Here is a 21,472-nt window from a genome sequence, read left to right on the forward strand (position 1 = left end):
ACTGCACGAGAGAAAGTGCAGAATGGCTTCACGGAGAAGTTGCCTGGTCTAAAGTGATTCAGCTATGAAGAGAAAGTAGGCTGGGGCTGTTCCTTTTTTAGAGCAGAGAAGGCTGAGGGGTATCTGATTGAGGTGTACAAACTTCTGAGAGGCAAAGACAATGTAGATAGGCATAGCTTCATCTGAATAGAGGAGTCAATAATTAGGATGCACAGTTTTAAGATATGGAGCAAGAGCATGAGAGGCTATTTGAGGAAAGTATTTTGTTACCAATGATTGAGGTTATCTGGAACTCTTATTGATGCAGGTTCCCTGAAGACTTTTCAGAACAATTTAGGTGAACACTTGAAGCAGCATAGGATATAGGGCTAAGTGCTGGAAAACCTGCATTATTATAGATGATGTTTCACAATCAGTGCAGAAGCGCTAGTGAGGAAATAGAAAACAACTTGAATGCCAGATAAGAAATAGACAAAAATCATTCACAGTATTCCATCAGTGGTCTTACCGGTGCTTTGTGTAGTTTTAACAAATACTCCCTAATTTTGTATTCCATTCCATTTTGAATGAAGGCCAAAATTCAATTTTCTTTCCCCCATTACAAACTAAACCTGAATTACCGACTGAATCTTGGACTCCTAAATCTCTTTGTACTCGATCTTTCTGGAATTTAAATAAAATTCAGCTCTTCCACTCTTCCTGCCAGAGTACAAATAAGAAACATATGTCCTTCTGCACCTTCAAACAATTGTGGTGAGTAGATGATGCTGAGATCAATTAATTTCTTTTCTACATCACACTGCTCCAAGTAGAAACTTTACTTAAATTAAGTGTGGGAAGTAAATTCCAATTACTGTGTTTATCATACTACAGACTCCAGGTGTGACTAACTAGTGATGCATGAAATCATACCTTTTCTTGCTATTGAATAATGCTGATATATGTGGTCATTTCTAAATGAAAACAATTATGGGTCTTTGGGTACCAAATAACCTTGTTCATAGAAATAATGCAGTTACGAACTTCATAAATTTCATTACCCAAGGTGTGGATTTGTTTGATTGATTCCTTCGCAAGATTTGGACATCAGCTAGACCAACATTCACTGCCCACCCTTAATTTAATCTTGGAAAGTGGTGATCAGCCATCTTCTTCAACCCTAGCAGTTCCTGTGGCATAGATACAACCATAGTGCTGTTAGGAAGGGATTTCCAAATGTTTAGCCAACTGTCAGAGGAATGGCAATACATGTTCAAGTCAGAATGATTATAATTTTGAAAGGAGCTTGCAAATGTTGGTGTTTCATGCATTTGCTGCATTTGATCTTCCTTTAGTGAGAGGTAGCAGTTGTGGAGAAGACTTGTTGAGATGCTGCTGTCCGTATAGGAGAGGATGCAATGCTATTGCATTCCCTTTTTGTCCACCCACCAAACAGCTAACATACTCAACTGTGTTAAATTAATTTTGTCCTTTTTAATGTGATAAGAACACTTGTACAACATTTTATAACTGTCAATCACAATGAAGAATTGTGACATTTGATGACAGAGACTTGTGGAAAGGATTAAGATTTGCAAAAGCTATTTATTAGCTGATAGACATATTTTACTTCTTGAAATCGCTTTATCTCAAAAGGGATAGCTGGAAGTTTCAAATGGTGAAAATTTAATTCTAAGTTTGTATTATCTTTGTGAACCACTTGAAATCCAAGTTTGTATCACAATGCTTTCAGGTCAATTCATCATCTTATTTCCTTCTCACCAAGATTTAACAATTAAAATGACATGATAAAATACAAGTGAAAGCTCAAGTGTGATCACAAGATAGTGATTCAGAAGCACGTGTTCAACTGCACCATGTGGGTCAATAAAAATTGTAAAACAAAATATTATTAACTATTTGGAAGAAATAATGCAATTTTAGGAAAGGTCAATCAAACTTCATCATGAATTATCATTTCATCATTTGAACAATGCTAAACTCTGTTAAAATAATGTTTTATGTTGTGGATTCAAGCCAATTATGTTGAAGATTTTATCCCATCTGTTTAATACAACAGAGCACAGGCAGCCAAGACTGGTTAATGGAACGGATGGATGCTCTGGAAGATTGGAGATACAGAAAGGGAATACTTGGGGCACAGTGTGTGATTCAAATTGGGATTCACAAGACGCTCGTGTGGTTTGTGCTTCCTTAAAATGTGGCGAAGTGATAGCAGTGCTCAGAGAGGCTCAGTTTGGAGAGGGCAGTGGTCCTGTGTGGCCGGATATCTATGAATGCCAGGGGAATGAGACCATTCTCTGGGACTGCCCGATGAGACCAAACAATCAAAGGAATTGCACACACAGACATGACGTCAGTATCATTTGCTCTGGTAAGTGTTTTGTCCCTTCCTGCTCCTAGATTGGAGTGGAACACGAAGTTTAAAGTTCGTGCTATTTTCCTGTAAACTCGACATTCTTTTTTTCTATTTATATGTCCGTCACTGATGTGAGAAATATGGTTGATTTCAACTTTTGGCTCAGATTGCTGTTCGCGTTTCAACATGAGGATTCGAAGTGACGCTAGGCTTTCCTGTTCCTCCGATGCTGCTGACCGGCTGTGCTTTTCCAGCACCACTATAATCTTATCCCTTTCAATGTTTGGTATCAAATTGATTCAATTGCCGTTTTGAAGGAGAAACTTCCTTTGCGGTTCAAATTGAGCTAAAGAATCTCGTCCCAATCTAACATCAGACAATGAAAAGGTTGGGAAACAAACCTCAGAAGCCATTACATCATCTGAGAAAAATAGTCAGAATAATAAATGCCCGATAGCTTCCAACATGGTTCAGTCAAATTTATTCCGTATTTCCAACTTGTGAAACAGAAAGCATATTGTATCCCTTGCTTAGATCCCCCACCTTTTTTGCACCAGAATCTCCAATCTAAATGCCTCTTGCTGAACTACAATTCTATTTTTGCACCAGAATCTCCAATCTAAATGCCTCTTGCTGAACTACAATTCTATTTTGTTGTTCTGTTTCACAATACACCACCCTCCTCCCTGACCTATCACCTTCATCCCCACCCCCACTCACCTATTGTGCTCTCTGCTACTTTCTCCCTACTCCCACCCTCCTCTCATTTATCTCTCCGCCCTTCAGGCACTCTGCCTGTATTTCTGATGAAGGGCTTTTGCCCGAAACGTCGATTTTCCTGCTCTTCGGATGCTACCTGAACTGCTGTGCTTTTCCAGCACCACTCTAATCCAGAATCTGGTTTCCAGCATCTGCAGTCATTGTTTTTACCCTGTTTCACAATAGTCTGGCGAATTTAACTCCAATGCTTCACTGCAGATGATTACTTCTTTCTAGCTTACTTTCATTCACAGAACATTGGTGTCATCCCCTAATACTGAGTTTACCTTTTGTATCTCTACAGCTCCTTCCCCTTTAGCGATCCATTGTTACGGCGTCATTTTGCTGTTGTCAAAGCTTGTTTGTCTCACAAAATTGTGGCGCTGCTCGCTTAACTTTTACTGAAATATAGAGGTTTCCTTGCACAAACAATCGTTTCTGTATGCACTGTAGATATGTACATCAGAAACAAATTTTCATTAGAATATGAATACAGCTTAATAACATGCATTGTTTCTGCACTAAGGTCAAATGGGACCACGATTAGTTGGTGGTAATGATACCTGCTCAGGATGACTGGAAATATTGCTGGGTGACACCTGGGGCACAGTCTGCGATAACTACTGGGATTTACAGGATGCAGCTGTTGTCTGCAATCAACTCGGTTGTGGAGCTGCGATAGCAGCACCAGGAGGTGCATTTTTTGGAGAGGGAACTGGGCCGATTTTGAATGATATCTACGAATGTATCGGCAATGAAATGCATTTACGTGACTGCCCGGTTTCATCCTCGGGACGCCATAAGTGCTCACACGGCAATGATGCTGGGGTCATCTGTTCTGGTAGGTGTTTCATTCAGCTTCGCGTATAAGTCGTTCTCTGGCTGTATCTATTTTCATGTAAATTTCTCCAGTGCGTGATAAGTCATGGCCCGTTGTGGGTGCGAAAGTCCCAATTCTTCTGCTTTGTGATAATTCCACAAATTTGATTTGTGATAATTTCCGAGACATGGGGGTTAGTGGTGTGGGTGGGTGGATGGGGGGAGGGAGACAGCGGAGTGAGGGGTTGCAGGTAGCAGAATACCACAATTCTCTCCTTTGTCAGAGGAGATTGAAATTTATCAGGTTTTACACTTACTACGAGAAATGTGCACAGAAATATAACATATATCCACAGAATGCTGAAAATGGTAAACAAGAACAGGAATTCCTAGAGGGACTCAGCAGTTCTGGCAGCGTCTGTGGAGAGAGTCGTGGTCTGTACTAGGGTCACTGGACTCGAAACATAAACTTTCCTTTCTCTCCCCAGATCCTGGCAGATTTGGTGAGCCTCTCGTGCAATTTCTGTTTTAGTTATAAATTTTCATATTCCCTACAACGGCACGATTGTGACACTCAGTCAAGGCTAAAACCCCAACTTCTGTTCCAAATGAGAGGTCGAACTTGGCACCAATGTGAATCCCTCAGTCTCAATACTGGTTTCCTAGTCTGATGTGTAATTCAATCATTTATTTGGCACAAGAGCATCTCATCAGGTCTGGCAGATATCCAGAACTTCAGAAGAGAGTTCTGAATAAATGTCACACTCAAAATGTTAACTCTGCCTCTTGCACTACGTGCTGCCAGAACTGTTGACTTTCTCCAGAATTCTGTGTTCATTTTCGTATTAGATGGACCTGGTAGCTCAAAGATACACGATTGCAACTCACCAAAGCTCTGTGCCTGCACATTTCATTCCAAAGAAAGCTACTACCTGTTAGAACAAAGGCTTAAGTATACACTAATGCCACCCCTTCCAAGGCACCCTTCAGCTCACAGGTGTCATGACTTGGAAACCTATTGCTATTTCTTCATCATCCCTGAGGCAACTTATTGCACGCCCACCCCTAAACGGTGACTGTAGGTACAGCAAACAGTCTGCAGTGGGGTCAAGAAATAGTCAAATTGTAATCTTCTCAAAAGCAAACTCTGGCCTTTCTAACGCTATCGACGTGCTTTGAAATAAGAAAACAATATGGCAATTTTATTTTTATTGATTCATGGAACGTGAGTATCTTTGGCGGGGTCAGCGTTTACTGCTGACCCCTAATCTCATTCAAACTAAATGCTTTATAAGATCATTTAAAAAGGTACTTTTGGAAAAAAAACATTGCTATGTGTCTGTGGTCACATGCAGATTAAGTGAGGAAATGTATTGCCTTTCTGATCAAAAATGTTCTGACTGAGGCTTCTCTTAAAACCCGAATCCCTTCTCAAGCTTGCTGATAGCCTTTACATTCGGTATTTGTAATATTTCCCCATTACTTAAATTGCATAATGGTCAGCCACAGAATAACAACTTTTATAATTGATGTTCACATTTCAATTCTAGAATGCTAATGAACGTTGATTATCAAATTGCATTTGTACAGGTGAAGATTGGCAGATGCGACTGGCCAATGGGGAGACCACTTGTGATGGCCGAGTGGAGGTTTATAATCGTGGCACTTGGGGGAGAGTGACTGACACTCAGTGGAATTTCAATGATGCGGATGTCGTTTGCAGACAACTGAATTGTGGCTCTGCAATAAGAGTGTACAACCAATCAAAGTTTGGCAAAGGCACAGATCCATCCTTGATCAACAATGTCACTTGCAACGGAAGTGAACGCTTCCTGGCGAATTGCAATTTTACACAAATGAAAGAGTTGTCTATTGATGATGACGTGGGTGTGGTTTGCTCTGGTAAGGACCTCTTTAATTATCGGAGTCAAAGTATGCATAATAATGCATAAAATTTGAACATAAGCAGTCCGAAATAGTAATTTTATATTTAGTGGCATTTAGTTGAGCTTAACTTGACCATTTCATGCAGCTTTTGCGTTACATTGCACTGAAGTAAGTCAACAAAGTCAAAATGAATATAGAAGCCTTTAGTTAAAGAAAAAATGCATTGATATATATCCAGACAAACTTATTCAGAAATTAATTGCTGTGTTGTTCTAAACCTCAACTGGGTTTTACTTGAAGAAAAATAAATGAATTCAGCAGTTACCAAGACTGGGCTTCATCGATTATGCATTGACAATTAAAATTAGATTTCATGTAAACCAATATTTTAACTGTATTGCTAATTGTGTATTGGAGAAGGAAACATTTAGTCACCTATATAAAATCAACCAACCCCCTGGCCAACTACAGCAGTGTCTATAATGAACAAAAAACGATTGAATTTCAGGTAAGGATATTCTCATGTCATTGCGTTATGTGCTCTGTGAGTATGGGAGCAAATGACCACAACCTAAGAAATTGATCCAGCAGCAATAAGTGCCCAGTGGGTTAAATACAATAGGTTCAAATCAACATTAAGTAATGCCAATCTCGGGGTAAAAATGGATTCTGTCAAAGATATCTTTAGTGTATACTCCAGTTGAAAGTGTGGGACCAACCTTTTCTATTCTTGCATTAAATATCCTTCATGAACTGGCCTCCAATTCCCTGTATGGTAAAAAAAATCACAGAATCATTACACTATGAGTGATGAAATTCCTTTCTATTCCTCCCTTAAATGGGTGTCATTTGCACTGAAATCATGGTGACTCTCCCACTCTTCCAAGCCACTTAAGAATGTTATTTTTAAATAGGTTCAATAGCAAGTACTGAGAAAGTGTCACTCAAACTGAAAAGTTTCTCTCCACACCATGTTGCCAAACCTACTGCGCTTTTCCAACAATTTCTGCTTTTGTTTGTGTTTTATATTTCAATAAGTTCAATTGTCATTCTTCTGAGTTCCAATCAGTACAAACCAAGCCAAGTCAACATCTCCTGATGTGAAAATCCATCCATCCAAAGTCCAACATGGTGAACTTTCTCTGGTTTGTTTCTACTTCCAGTACATATTTTTTTAAAAAAGGTGACAAAACTTTTCACACTGTTTCAAATGTAGCCTGATTAGAGTCTTGCACAGCATGAACAAGAATGCCAAGTTTTTGCTCACTCACTTAATCTGTCCTATCAGTCAGACTCCTTGTGTCATCTTCACTATTTGCCTTGTTCACCATTTTTTTGTATCATTTGAAAACTTGGCAATTCATTTGCATGATCTAAGTCATTAATACATTGTAAATAATTCTTGTTCCATCACTGATTGCTGTAACATCCCTTTAGTTACAGGTTGGCATCCAAAATTTTGGGTGGCACGGTGGTTAGCACTGCTGCCTCACAGCGCCAGAGACCCAGGTTCAATTCCCGCCTCAGGCGACTGACTGTGTGGAGTTTGCATGTTCTCCCCGTGTCTGCGTGGGTTTCCTTCGGGTGCTCCGGTTTCCTCCCACAGTCTAAAGATGTGCAGGTCAGGTGAATTGGCCATGCAAAAATTGTCCGTAGTGTGAGGTAAGGGATAAATGTAGGGGTATGGGTGGGTTGTGCTTCGGCGGGGCAGTGGTGGACTTGTTGGGCCGAAGGGCCTGTTTCCACACTGTAAGTAATCTAATCTAATCTAATATGTGCATTCTATCCCAATTCTGTCCTCGATTAATTAGTCAATCTTCTATCCATATCAAATTATTACCCCAAAGCCATAGACCCATGCCTTATTAAGCAGCTTAATGTGTGGCACCTTATAAAATTCCTTTAATTCATCCAAATATATTACACCTACAGGTTCCTCTTTCTCTATCTTCTCTTTGTTTTAACCTCTTCAAATATTAGGAGTGCAATAATACTTTTTAGGCATGATTTGCACTTCATGGAGACAAACTGACTGATCAAATTAGATTGTGTGTTTCAAAATGCTTTGCTATTAAATCATAATATAGTAAACTCAAATATTTTCAAAATGACAGATGTTAAGCTAAACGGCCTATAGTTACTTGCTTTGTTTTAAAACCCCCTCACCTTTTGACTAAGAATCTTGTGGACAGGTACCAATTCTCTAAGAATTTTTTTCAGTTTGCAAGGTTTATTGAAAGTTGATATTCATCTACTGTCTCGGTAGCTACTTCCTTTTAAATCCTCAGGTTCAACCCATCAGGCACAGTGCTATATCAGACTTTAGGCCCATCATTTTTCCTAACACTACTTGTATAATGATAGCTATTATGTTCAATGTCTTCTCACTTTAGCCCCTTGATTATTTAGATATTTTTTGTGTTGCTATTTGTGTTCTTTACCATGAAAGCTGATGTAAAATATTTGTTCAACTCCTCTACCAATTCCTGGCTCCCATTATTATTTAACCAGCCTCATTCCTTAAGGGGCTAATGTTCATTACGGCCTCTTTTTTTTTCCTTTTTACATATTTAAACAAGTTCGTATTGTGTATTTTTATGGCATTTACTAGTTTGCCCTCATAGTTTATTTTCTTGTCTTATTATTTATTAGTCATTTTCAGTTAGCTTTTAAAACATTCACAATCCCCCAATTTCTGACTAATTTTTACCACAGTATTTATTTTTCAATTTATACTTTCCATCACTCCCCTGGATAATCATGTTTCGTGATCTCCAAATTCATTTTTTTTCTCTCACTGGACATGTCTTTAAGCAATTATTTGGCAGGATCATAATAGATTGTGGATTATGGATATTTCAATGAGATTTCCTGAAAAAGTGCCTTTGGGAAATAATACATCAAAATCGGCAATAGAAAGACTTATGCATTTTTATACATCACGTAGCTGACCAAAAGAAATGCAATCAGATCAAATCTCAAACATTCAGATTTTCTGTCACAAATATTCAGGGAAATTATGAATAATTTGGGCATAAAATAATTCACATAACCAGTTTTTCATCCACAATCTATAGGAGCATTATTAGTACCACATCAATCTTTAAAGTTCATAATTAAGAGAATTTGTCAGGAATTAATGAATCAGATGCATACATCTGAGGAAATAGCGGAGGCGTTGGTTGAGATCTTTCAAAAGTCACTGGAGTCAGGGAAAGTCCCGGAATGATTGGAAGATCGCTGTTGTAACCCCTTTGTTCAAGAAAGGATCAAGGCAAAAGATGGAAAATTATAGGCTAATTAGCCTAACCTCGGTTGTTGGTAAAATTCTAGAATCCATCATTAAGGATGAGGCTTCTAAATTCTTGGAAGAGCAGGGTCGGATTAGAACAAGTCAACATGGATTTAGTAAGGGGAGGTCATGCCTGACAAACCTGTTGGAATTCTTTGAACAGGTGACAAGTAGGTTAGACCAGGGAAACCCAGTGGATGTGGTCTACCTAGACTTCCAAAAGGCCTTTGATAAGGTGCCACAAGAGAGGCTGCTGAGCAAGGTGAGGGCCCATGGTGTTCGAGATGAGCTACTGGTATGGATTGAGGATTGGCTGTCTAACAGAAGGCAGAGAGTTGGAATAAAAGGTTATTTTTCAGAATGGCAGCCGGTGACGAGCGGTGCCCCGCAGGGTTCGGTGCTGGGGCCACAGCTGTTCACATTATATATTAATGATTTGGATGAGGGAACCGGGGCCATTCTAGCGAAGTTTGCCGATGATACGAAGTTAGGTGCACAGGCAGGTAGTACTGAGGAAGTGGGGAGGCTACAGAAGGATCTAGACAGGTTGGGAGAGTGGTCCAGGAAATGGCTGATGGAATTCAATGAAACATGCAGTTTGTGTCTGTGATTAAGAAAGCGAATGCAATGTTGTCAATCATCTCAAGAGGGTTGGAATATAAAAACACTGTTGTGCTACTGAGACTTTATAAAACTCTGGTTAGGCCCCATTTGGAGTAATGTGTCCAGTTTTGGTCCCCACACCTCAGGAAGGACATACTGACACTGGAGCGTGTCCAGCAGAGATTCACACGGATGATCCCTGGAATGGTAGGTCTAACATATGAGGAACGGCTGAGGATCCTGGGATTGTATTCATTGGAGTTTAGAAGATTAAGGGGAGATCTAATAGAAACTTACTTGATAATACATGGCTTAGAGAGGGTGGACGCTAGGAAATTGTTTCCATTAGGTGAGGAGACCAGGACCCGTGGACACAGCCTTAGAATTAGAGGGGGTAAATTCAGAACAGAAATGTGGAGACATTTCTTCAGCCAGAGATTGGTGGGCCTGTGGAATTCATTGCCACAGAGTGCAGTGGAGGCTGGGACGCTAAATGTCTTCAAGGCAGAAATTGATAAATTCTTGATGTCACAAGGAATTAAGGGCTACGGGGAGAATGTGAGTAAGTGGAGTTGAAATGCCCATCAGCCATGATTGAATGGTGGAGTGGACTCGATAGGCTGAATGGCCTTACTTCCGCTCCTATGTCTTATGGTCTTATGGTCTTTTCCCTTGTTACTGTTTGTCATTATGGATGCCCTCAGTGAATCCACAGGAGTCAGTAGAATAGATACAGAGATAAGTACCCAAAAATTGACGAAGCAAACTGTTGAACCTAATGCTCAGGGACACGATTTACCACCTTTGTCAGATTTCACAGAAAAAGCAAACTCTAGTGTGGGTTGACACAAAAAAAGAAACATTCAACAAACAACACCACCAGAGTAATAAAATCATACAACTCAGAAACAGATCCGTGAATCCACCTCATCTGTGCCGAGCAGAGGTCTCAACCTGATCGAGTTCCATTTTCCAGCATTTGGCCCATATCTCTCTAAACCCTTCCTCTTCTTATGTGCATCCATATGCTTTCTAAATGTCTTAATTTTACGAACCTCCACCACTTCCTCTGGCAGTGCATTCCATGCATGCACCACCCTCTGCATCAAAACCCTACCCCTTCAGGCCCTTTTCAAATCTTCCTGGTCTCACCTTAAACCTATGTCCTCTGGTTTTGGACACCACACACCCCATCCATCCAAGGAAAATGACATTGGTTGTTGACTTTATCCATGAGCCTCGTCATTCCATAAATCTCTACAATGTCACCATTCAAACTCCAATGCACTTCAGGATTTGACTTGTCTGGTATTGCCATCATCTGGGACAGTAATTTTTTGTGTGTGTGTTTTACCTGATGATTGAATCGCTTTCAATCTCAATAGTTTAAAGGGTTAATGTGAAACCAAATACTTAAGTTCCTAAAGGTAAACTGAATTAAATCTAAATTTATAGTATTTGTCTCTTACATGGCAGTAGTTTTAATTGCCGTAATATTTCTCACATTGCTCGATTAAAATCCAAAAATATTTAATAGCAAATGCAAAAAAAAGAAATTTGTAGAATCTTAGTCAAAATGTATATATTCAGTCTTTATTGTCGCATGTTATTTCCTGCCCAATGGCCTGTAGAAATGTGTTCTTTATAACGAAAGATGCTACAAATAACGGTATCATGCAAGTAGATTTCATAATCAACGTGACAAGAGAATTGATAATGGAGAAAACTTTCCTAACTGTTTGGCAGAACCATAACAAACAAATTTTTGTAAGAAAAGCTTACAATTAGGAACGTTGTATAGTTAGGAATATTAAGATAAATTTTCCAAAATCCTACCGAACCAAAGGGCTGCCCTCACATTAGAGAGTTGACTGTGGTGGTTTGACCTGAGGGTCACCACGCCTTAGGGGAGGGCAGAAGTTGAGAAAGCGAGTCTTCATGTTAACCTCAGTCTACACGAGAATTAAAGTCACACTGACGGCATCATTCTGCATTATAAATCAGTCGTCCGGTCAATTGAGGTACCGACAACATGTTACGAGTTTAGATTAGATTACACACAGTGTGGAAACAGGCCCTTCGGCCCAACAAGTCCACACCGCCCCTTACCTAACACTACGGGCAATTTAGCATAGCCAATTCACCTGACCTGCACATCTTTGGACTGTGGGAGGAAACCGGAGCAAACCCACGCAGACACGGAGAACGTGCAAACTCCACACAGCCTGAGGCGGGAATTGAACCCGGGTCTCTGGCGCTGTGAGGCAGCAGTGCTAACCACTGTGCCACCGTGCCGTTCAGGAATATAATTTGATATTTGCAAATCATGCAGGTAACATTCCTCGGAGCAGAAACTGATTGATTTAATTGTTCCTGTCCTGCAGATCATATCCAGATAAGATTGGTGGATGGTGGAAGTCGCTGTGCTGGCAGGGTGGAGCTTTATTCCAATGGAACCTGGGGAACTGTGTGTGATGACTCCTGGGATTTAGCAGATGCCCAAATTGTCTGTAACCAGCTGAAGTGCGGACAGGCTTTAAATGCAACGATTTCCGGTTGGTTTGGTCCAGGATTAGGGCCAATCTGGTTAGACAATGTGAAGTGTGGAGCGAATGATTCTCTCCTGTGGGAATGTCTGCCAGGCCGGTGGAGTGAGAACGACTGCAACCATAAAGAGGATGCTGGAGTTATCTGCTCAGGTGAGATTACTTTCAAAATTCAGCACTGCCAACGATATCTTTAATAAACCTAGAGTCAGGATGATTGATGATTAGACCTGATAATAATTGAATTTGTCTTGCTGACAGTGGAAAATCTGACAATCTAGTCGCACGCCAACACTACGGAGTATGAGATATTAAGATGCAGTCTGGAATATTCTATGTGAAATTCTTTGAAATAATTGTCTACCGATTGTTCTGTGAAAAAGAAAGTAATCAAAGTAATTTAGTTACGGATCCGCTTGATGTTGTTTTATGCTCACTGTTTGTGGGTGGGCTGGAAACGAACAGAAGATTAATCTGGGCTTTGTTCTACAGAGCACAGGGCTCTGAGGCTGCAGGATGGAGCGAATCCCTGTCAGGGCAGAGTCGAGATTTTCTATAATGGAACCTGGGGGAGTGTTTGTTCCGATTCCTTTGGAATAAAGGAAGCGGACGTTGTTTGTCAACAACTCGGATGTGGCTCTGCCCAAGCTGTGGATCGTGATGTTACATTTGGAAGCGGTTCTGGACAGATCTGGCTCGATGATGTGAGCTGTCGTTCGCACGACACAGTCCTGTGGGAATGTCTATCTTCACCATGGGGTGAAAATAATTGTGATCACCAGGAGGATGTCGGAGTTATTTGTTCAGGTGAGAACTGTCAACAGAGTCCGTTTGTCTTGAAATGCCTCACTAATGTCTAAACATTTCTTGCACTCGTAAATTTGAGATCACCCACAGCTCTGCAGTGTGTGTTTAAGTCGTAATAAGCCCTGAATCCCATCACACCTGTACTCGATAGCCTGCATGTGCTGAGTGTCGAGCATTGTGATGATTTTTAAAAAATCATGCGATGTGGCTAAGCACTAGAGGAGATAGTGGTGAGTCAGCTTCTTGAATAGTCATATTCCATGTGGTGTAGTAACATCCAGAGAGCTAGTATGAACGGAATTCCAAGAATCGGACGCAACGTCAGTGAAGGGCGATATACTTCCAAGGCAGGATGGTGAGTTCCTTGCAGCGCAACTTCGGGCGGCAGTGTTCCCTGTAATTGATGTTCTAGGTGGCCCGTTTCGGGATTTTGAAATAAATTCTCATCCTCGTTTACAATTATCTACATAGCTTTATCTATCCCTTTATCCGTGACCATCTCCAGCCCCACAACTCTCTGATATATTTGCCTCGCGTTAATTCTGACCCATTATGCATGGTTATGTTCAACAGCTCCACTATTTGTGACAATGCCTTCGGTTGTCTCTATTCAAAGCTCTATATTTCGCTTCTATAATCTCTCTATTTCTCTCCATCTCCCTCGCGTTAATTCTGACCCATTATTCATGGTTAAGTTCAATAGCTCCACTATTTGTGACAATGCCTTCGGTTGCCTCTATTCAAAGCTCTATATTTCGCTTCTATAATCTCTCTATTTCTCTCCATCTCCTTCCTCTTTTAACACACACCTTACAGCCTGCAGCTTTGACCACGTTTTGTGTAATCTATTTTCATATCTCCTTCAGGCCTTGGTTTCACACGTTACTTTTTAAATACTCTCGTTAAAAGCGCTGATTTTTTTTTAAGTAATCGATTATTCACTTTCAGAACTAAATCCTGGGAGAATGCACAGTGATGACGATAGGAAGAAAAGTAACATGGAACCGGTTTCGGAAGATTCTGGTAATTATTTTTTAAAGATCCCATTCGTGATTAATAATAAATAATTTAATATTAATATACCCAAGAATGGGCAATTATCTTCCGCTGTGCACGCTGGTCAACTAGTTTAATTTTATATAACGCTACACAATGATCGGGATTGGAGAAGACATTTGCTTTTGACATCGACGAGCAGAGTACCCCAGAGACCCAGGATCTTGAATAATGGTGCTGTTCAAGTATCTTTGTGGGTTGGAATTTGGAGCAGGGCAAATAAACTAACTGTCCAATTTCAAATTGAGGTGCCCCCTGTTTCTGAGGAACTTTTGTTTTGTTTTTCTCTGCAGAGCTGCGGCTGGCTGCGGGATCGAACAACTGTTCGGGAAGAGTTGAAATATTTTTCAGTGGGACATGGGGAACGGTTTGTGATGATTCCTGGGACAGGCATGATGCCGCTGTTGTTTGCAGACAATTAAATTGCGGCGAGCCGGTCTGGGCTGTAGGAGAGACGCTATTGGACCAAGCAAACGGAACAATTTGGATGGACGAGGTTCAGTGCAAGGGAAGTGAACTCTTCCTGTGGGACTGCCAATTGTCAGCAATGGGAGATCATGACTGTGACCATAAAGGGGACGTCAACGTGATCTGTTCCGGTACAATTTTAACTTTAGCTTTTACTCTATCATTTTCAACTTTGCCTTCAAATCTGTAACTGGCTTCGACCATGTGGTCTAATGTTGTCCTCCATACTGCAATCACCTCCGTCCCGAGAATTCGCTAGTTCTGGTCTTCTGTTCATCACTGCATCTTTTCACCGCTGTCATCGCCTGTTTTCCTCGCCAGAAATTAAACACGGAGATTCCACACCCGAACACACTTTATTACTTGGTCTTTACTGTTTTAAATTCTTTCTTGAAACGTTTCCTTTGTCCAAACTTTCGGTCACCTCGCCGAATAGATGTGACTCTGTGTCAATTGTTTCCTGGTAATGTTCTGGCTAGGACGGCTAGCGGATTTAAGACCCATTATGGATGCTACATGGAAGGTGAGTGTGTAATCAGTGTGTGGAAAACACACTGAAGGGACAACATGGGGAAATGTGTTAGTTTTGGGAGGAGTAATTAAAAATCTTACTGCTGTAACTACTCACTGACATTTCATATTGTTGTCTAGATGCTTGTTTTAAACAAAATGCGTTAATTTGTTTTCTAATAGCACCAATCGACTAGGCTGTGCTTACATTTAAAAAACAAATTTTTCAGAAAGCAAGATTCCTGTAGAGGATTTCATCATCTGTCGAGAACCTGTAACTGCTCATTTCAAGGCTCCAGAGTTTATATAGCTCACCGTCATAATAGTCCCAAATGCTACAATCTTGAAGATAAATAGTCCAAGCTGTTTTGCATTTATGAGCCATCTCATTACATTTTTGCACCGTTCACAAGTTTTCAATGATACAGGTACTGGAATTTGTCCTTATCCATTCCAATCATTGTGTGTTCATTTTCATGAATTACCAATTAATCTGATCGATCAATCTTGAGTCCAAAATGTATCACTTAACATTTCACTGCATTGAGCTCCATTTATCACCTTTATGCTAAATCACTTAAGCTGTCAATCTGCAAGTTCTACTCATGTCTGCAGTATGAATTTTTCCAACTTCCTTGGCAACACCTTGAAACTCAAATAATGCTTTCTTGCCTCATATTATAAAGTCATGTTTTACATTATTTTCCAGCACCTGAACATAATGGTCAGTGCGATCAATAGTTAATACCAGTCTGAGATCGAAGACTGTCCAAAAGTGGGATTCATTTTGCATTTTTCAACTAATCTTCAATTAAATTTTGCCTGGAATAATAATTATCATAATACAATAACCATGTGTTCTACTGTATGGTTAACCAGGAAAGATTTATAAGCAGGTTGCTGGGATTACAGGGTTCGAGCTATCAGGAGAGGCTGAATAGGCTGGGCTTTTTTCCCTGGGAGTGTCAGAGGCTGAGGGATGACCTTACAGAGGTTTTTAAAATCACGAGGGGCATGGATAGGTTGAATAGTCAAGGTCTTTTTCCCAGTGTAGGAGAGTCTAAAAGTCGAGGGCTTATGTTTATGGTGAGAGGGGAAATATTCAAAAGGGACCTGAGGGGCAACGTTTTTACAGAGCATGATGCATATATGAAATAAGTTGCCAGAGGAATTGGTGAATTGGTACAATTACAAAATTTAAAGGAATCCAGATGGGCACATGAATAGGAAGGGTTCACAGTGATATGGGCCAAATTCCGGCAAATGAGATGAGATTGGTTCAGGATAACTGGTCGGCTTGGGTGAGTTGGACCAAAGTTCTAGTTTCCATGCTGTACAACTCTATGACTCTACAAAGTTTCACTGTCATTATTACATATTTTTGATTACAGGCCATCAGAAACACAGAACACCCTTCAACCAGGAGAGACCCTCTATTTTCATCATCCCTTGCATATTTGTTGTCCTTTTGATTGCTGTTTCACTTGCTTTGGCTGCAGAATTACAGAAAAGCTTCCAGAAAGGTTGGTTAATTTTAAACTAGACTCGCTGACGCAGAAGTAGTAAGTGTAATTCCTGATTATCCTTTTGTTCTGCAGTTCCTAAAGCATTCACAATCTGAGTGAGTTCCTTGCAGAAAGATCAGCATCACAAGAGCGAGGTTGTAAATGTAACCTACTAGAATGTTGCATAGATTGAGAACTTTAAATATGAGAACACATTGTGTTGGTTGGAGTTGTTTTCTGTCATATGCAGGAGGAGTAACGGAGAATAGTGGGTGAGTGTATATGATAATGAAGCATTTAGATAGACCACACCATCTTCCTTAGCTCCGAGGCCCAGACCTGAAGATTTATAGTAATTGGCCGAAGGTTTAGAGTGATTTGCTTCCACATAGAGAGGATTGAGAGTCTGAAAAGATGGTGGGAATGTTCAATATGTAGTTAGCTGTATACCTGAAGTCTCAACCTGCACGCAACAGACCTGTCAAGTTAGGTAAAGGGGCAGTGCAAAGAGATCTGGGTGTTCTTGTACACCAGTCAATGAAGGTAAGCATGCAGGTACAGCAGGTAGTGAAGAAAGCTAATAGCATGCTGGCCTTCATAACAAGAGGGATTGAGTATAGAAGCAAAGAGGTTCTTCTGCAGATGTACAGGGCCCTGGTGAAACCGCACCTAGAATATTGTGTGCAGTTCTGGTCTCCAAATTTGAGAAAAGACATTCTGGCTATTGAGGGAGTGCAGCATAGGTTCACAATGGCGGGATTATCTTATGTTGAAAGATTGGAGCGACTGGGCTTGTATACCCTTGAGTTTAGAAGACTGAGAGGGGATCTGATTGAGACGTATAAGATTATTATAGGATTGGACACTCTGGAGGCAGGAAACATGTTTCCACTGATGGGTGAGTCCCGAACCAGAGGACACAGCTTAAAAATACAGGGTAGGCCATTTAGGACTGAGATGAGGAGAAACTTCTTCACCCAGAGAGAGGTGGGGGTGTGGAATGCTCTGCCCCAGAAGAGCATTCTTAATCTTTGGATTCGTTTAAGAAAGAGATGGATAGAGCTCTCAAGGATAGTGGAATCAAGGGTTATGGAGATAAGACAGGAACAGGATACTGATTGAGGATGATTAGCCTTGATCATAATGAATGGTGGTGCAGGCTTGAAGGGCAGAATGGCCTACTCCTGCACCTCTTGTCTATTGTCTACATTAGAAAATGGGCTCCAGTGGTGGTGTAGTGTTACTGGAACTGGTGACTAAGCCACAAGACATTGGATCAAATCCTACTATGTTGAAGATGGTGAAGATTGTCTTCAGTTAAAAGCCTGAGATTTAAAGCTAGCATTAGAGGTTTTAAAAAATAACTATTTTGTTAATATCCTTTTAACATAGAACATAGAAGAATACAGCGCAGTACAGGCCCTTCGGCCCTCGATGTTGCGCCGATCCAAGCCCACCTAACCTACACTAGCCCACTATCCTCCATATGCCTATCCAATGCCCGCTTAAATGCCCATAATGAGGGAGAGTCCACCACTGCTACTGGCAGGGCATTCCATGAACTCACGACTCGCTGAGTAAAGAACCTACCCCTAACATCTGTCCTATACCTACCCCCCCTTAATTTAATTTGGGAAGGAATTCTGCCAATACCCAATCTAGCCTACATTTGACTTCAAACCCATAACAATGTAATTGCCATTGCCCAATTCATAATAGACAGTACATGCTAGTGCAGAGAGTGAAACTCATCCTGTTGATTATGTTCCAATATGGAGTAAACCCTCCTCCTTAATTTAAACCAGCAACACAGAAAAGATTTATCGTGTGCAGTAATCTGCGAAAATTCGAGAGGCCAAGAACTATTTAAAGTAAAAAGTAACAACTTTTATTTTTTAAAGTATAACAGAGAATAATTAACTTACTACTGTTTAACACCTCCTTTCTCTAACCTATCTTTACCTTCCCTTCCATAATATTAGTCTGATAAAACTCCCAATTAAGTTTTACAGGAAAATTAAAATTTTAAAACCAGCCAGTGGGTAAAGCTTCTCTTTAGCTTTGTTAGTAGATTGGCTCTCCAGGTCAGCATTGAGGATTTTCTCTGTGCAAACTCCTTCTCTGGGCAGGTACCCCTCAAGGAGTTCTGACTAGCAGTCTACACCTGTTGGTCTGGTGGCAGTTCTCCTCCCAACTGTTCAACCTTCCCAGGTCTTATACCCCAAAGTATTGGATTGTGTCATTGGCTTTTAAGATTGTCAATATACTCAATTCAAACTTGATTGGAATTTGGTATTTTTAAGGTAATTTAAACTGATCAGCCGAATTTGAATCTGTTTTGTCATTTTGTCCAGGCAATTAGCTACCCCAGTAGCTGGAGCACATATTACATTGTGTCTTATTGAGAACACTTGGTGCTGTCACTGCTAGCTTTTACTCTCTTAAAGGTATCATACACTCACACCTTCATAACAATGAATAAAATAAAAGTTACGTTGTTTAGCTGGTTTTCAGTTGGGACAGACAGTAGGAACTGAATTATTACATTAAAGTTCTATAATTTTTATGGCTTCTCTGATTTGACAATTTCCTCTTCATTACGCCATGTCGTCTTTTTTTGGGGGACGAACCCAAAGATTCCCTAACACCTAACATGTGCAAGAAAATATAACTAAGGGTAAATAATTTTGCACTGATATGCTGGGGGAGAATCAAGATCATAGGAGCAAGCGTAGGCCATTCAGCCGATTGAGCCTGCTCTGCAATTTACCATGAACAACACTGATGAAGAATTTCAATGCCTCTTACCCATAATATTCTGCTAACCCTTTACAACATTGGTAATCAAAAATCTATCAACTTCTATTTTAGGTAAACTAAATATTCAGCTTCCTTGGCCCAATGGGCGAGGCAATTCTAAAGATTCTTCATTGCAAGACCTGCTCAAGATAATTAATGGCATTGCAATTTTACATGAACCCCAATGTTGCGCAATATTAAAGGGATGACTTATTTCTTTTTACCACTTTAGGTATTTTCAGATTTGCCTGATGTGGAAAAGGGCAATAATCTTTAAAGATATGACCCCAGACAAGCCATTACATTGCCACTTCCATAGTGCTTTGTACATGGGCAGAACTTAGATCTAGCAAGTGCTTTTTTTTTTCTTGAATTCCCATGAATTAAATGCATTTGATTGAAAAGATTATTTCATATTTAGTACTAAGCAGTGAAAAACCTGCCAGATCCTCTGAGCAAAAACAATCTCATTATGGTGGTGATACACTCATAATTATGAGTGTATCAAATTAATCCTTGTGAATCAAATTCATTGGTGTGAGCATCCTTCCTTGTTTGGGATACATTATCCTGGTTTTGGTCTTGAACCTGGGCACTAAGTGATGCAGAACAAGTCAGAGGTTTAATCAAGCCTTTTTATATATAAATCTATATTGAAAGGTTTGGTCTTTTTTATTGCTGTCAGTTAATTTTGTTCATAGTGTACTGAAATGAAAAAGATCTGGTTTCAAATGTTGAAACTGTGGCTGCAGTTTGGATATATAGGTAATCTGACACCCATTAAAACATCATGTAAACAATTATTTGAACAGACAGAAATTGATGGTTGACTTGCAGACTATTTGGGTCAGAGAGGTTGTATAGTTGGATGGTTGCAAGCAACAAGAAGGTAATTTGGCTTATGGATAGTTAACCTGAATGGGGTGAGGAGGGACAACGTTCAGTTGAATGGAAATTAAGAAATCAAAGGTAAAAGAGAATAATTCATGACTCTCACCAAAACTGCATCCCATTAAGCAAGAAAGATTCTGAGAGAAGGATAGACCAAATATGACTGACCAACAAAGTCAAGGAAATTGTTAAGTTGAAAGAAAAAGCATATAATGAATGCAAAATCAGTGATTGCCCAGTATCCAGCAAAGGAGAACTTAAAAATAATAAAAACAGTGAAAATAAACTATAAGAGCAAACTAGTAATGATTATAAAACCAGACGATAAGAGCTTATTTAAATATATAATGAATTCTAACAGTGGAATTTTAAGCTACCTAAAATTAGAGGTTAGTGATGGCCGTGATTGTTATCAGAAAATAAAAAGATGGGACAGAATGTGTGAATGGCATATTGTACCAAGGAACATTGATAACAGAACAAACTTAAAGGCTATGTTTCTAAATAGATGAATGATTTGGAAGAAGGTAGATGAGTAGAGGGTGAAAATTGCAATAAATGAGTATAATCTCATATCCATTACACAAACAAAGTGGCTAGGAGATTAATATTGGGAAGTTAACTTTCAGGGTTATTTGATATTTTAGGCAGATAGGAAAGATGGAAAAGGTGGTGGGGTAGCCCTGTGATTAAGAATCAAAAGTACAAAAGTGTGAGGGATGATCTAGACTGAGTGGAGGTTAAAACAAAAACTGCAGGGGAAAGAAGGCATTAGTGAGTAATGTACAGATCCCCAAACAGTAGCCATTCTTTCGGAAAGGCTACAAATCAACAAATAATTGGAGCATGTTGAAAAGAATAGAGCTATAATTGTGGGTGACTTTACTCTTCATGTTGATTGAGTTAATCAAAACGCAAAGGGTAGCTATGAAAATGAATTCACAGAGTGCATTAGGGAGTTTCCTAGAACAATATGGCATGGAGCCAACCAAGGAGCATTCTGCATTGATCCAGTAAGAGGAAATGCCACAAGTTTAAGAAATGATCTCAAGAAAATGATCTCCTCTGAATAAGGGATCATAACATGATCAAATTTAATATTCCGTCCTAGAGTGAGAAACTTGGATCAGAAACAACTGCGATTAACTTAAATAAAGGGAATTTCAATGAA

General features: G+C 39.9%; 1 protein-coding gene across 1 annotated transcript in view; it reads left to right on the forward strand.

Moving 5' to 3' along the window:
• LOC122555638 (deleted in malignant brain tumors 1 protein-like) overlaps window positions 1–21,472 on the forward strand; it is a 48,580-nt gene that overhangs the window by 20,951 nt on the left and 6,157 nt on the right. Inside the window, exons 7-12 of the mRNA XM_043701636.1 lie at window positions 5,528–5,839; window positions 12,104–12,418; window positions 12,758–13,072; window positions 14,021–14,095; window positions 14,422–14,727; window positions 16,498–16,629. Coding sequence (XP_043557571.1) covers window positions 5,528–5,839; window positions 12,104–12,418; window positions 12,758–13,072; window positions 14,021–14,095; window positions 14,422–14,727; window positions 16,498–16,629 — 1,455 coding nt within the window. The remainder of the gene's footprint in view (window positions 1–5,527; window positions 5,840–12,103; window positions 12,419–12,757; window positions 13,073–14,020; window positions 14,096–14,421; window positions 14,728–16,497; window positions 16,630–21,472) is intronic.

This window comes from Chiloscyllium plagiosum, chromosome 13, assembly GCF_004010195.1.
Source record: "Chiloscyllium plagiosum isolate BGI_BamShark_2017 chromosome 13, ASM401019v2, whole genome shotgun sequence".
NCBI lineage: Eukaryota > Metazoa > Chordata > Chondrichthyes > Orectolobiformes > Hemiscylliidae > Chiloscyllium > Chiloscyllium plagiosum.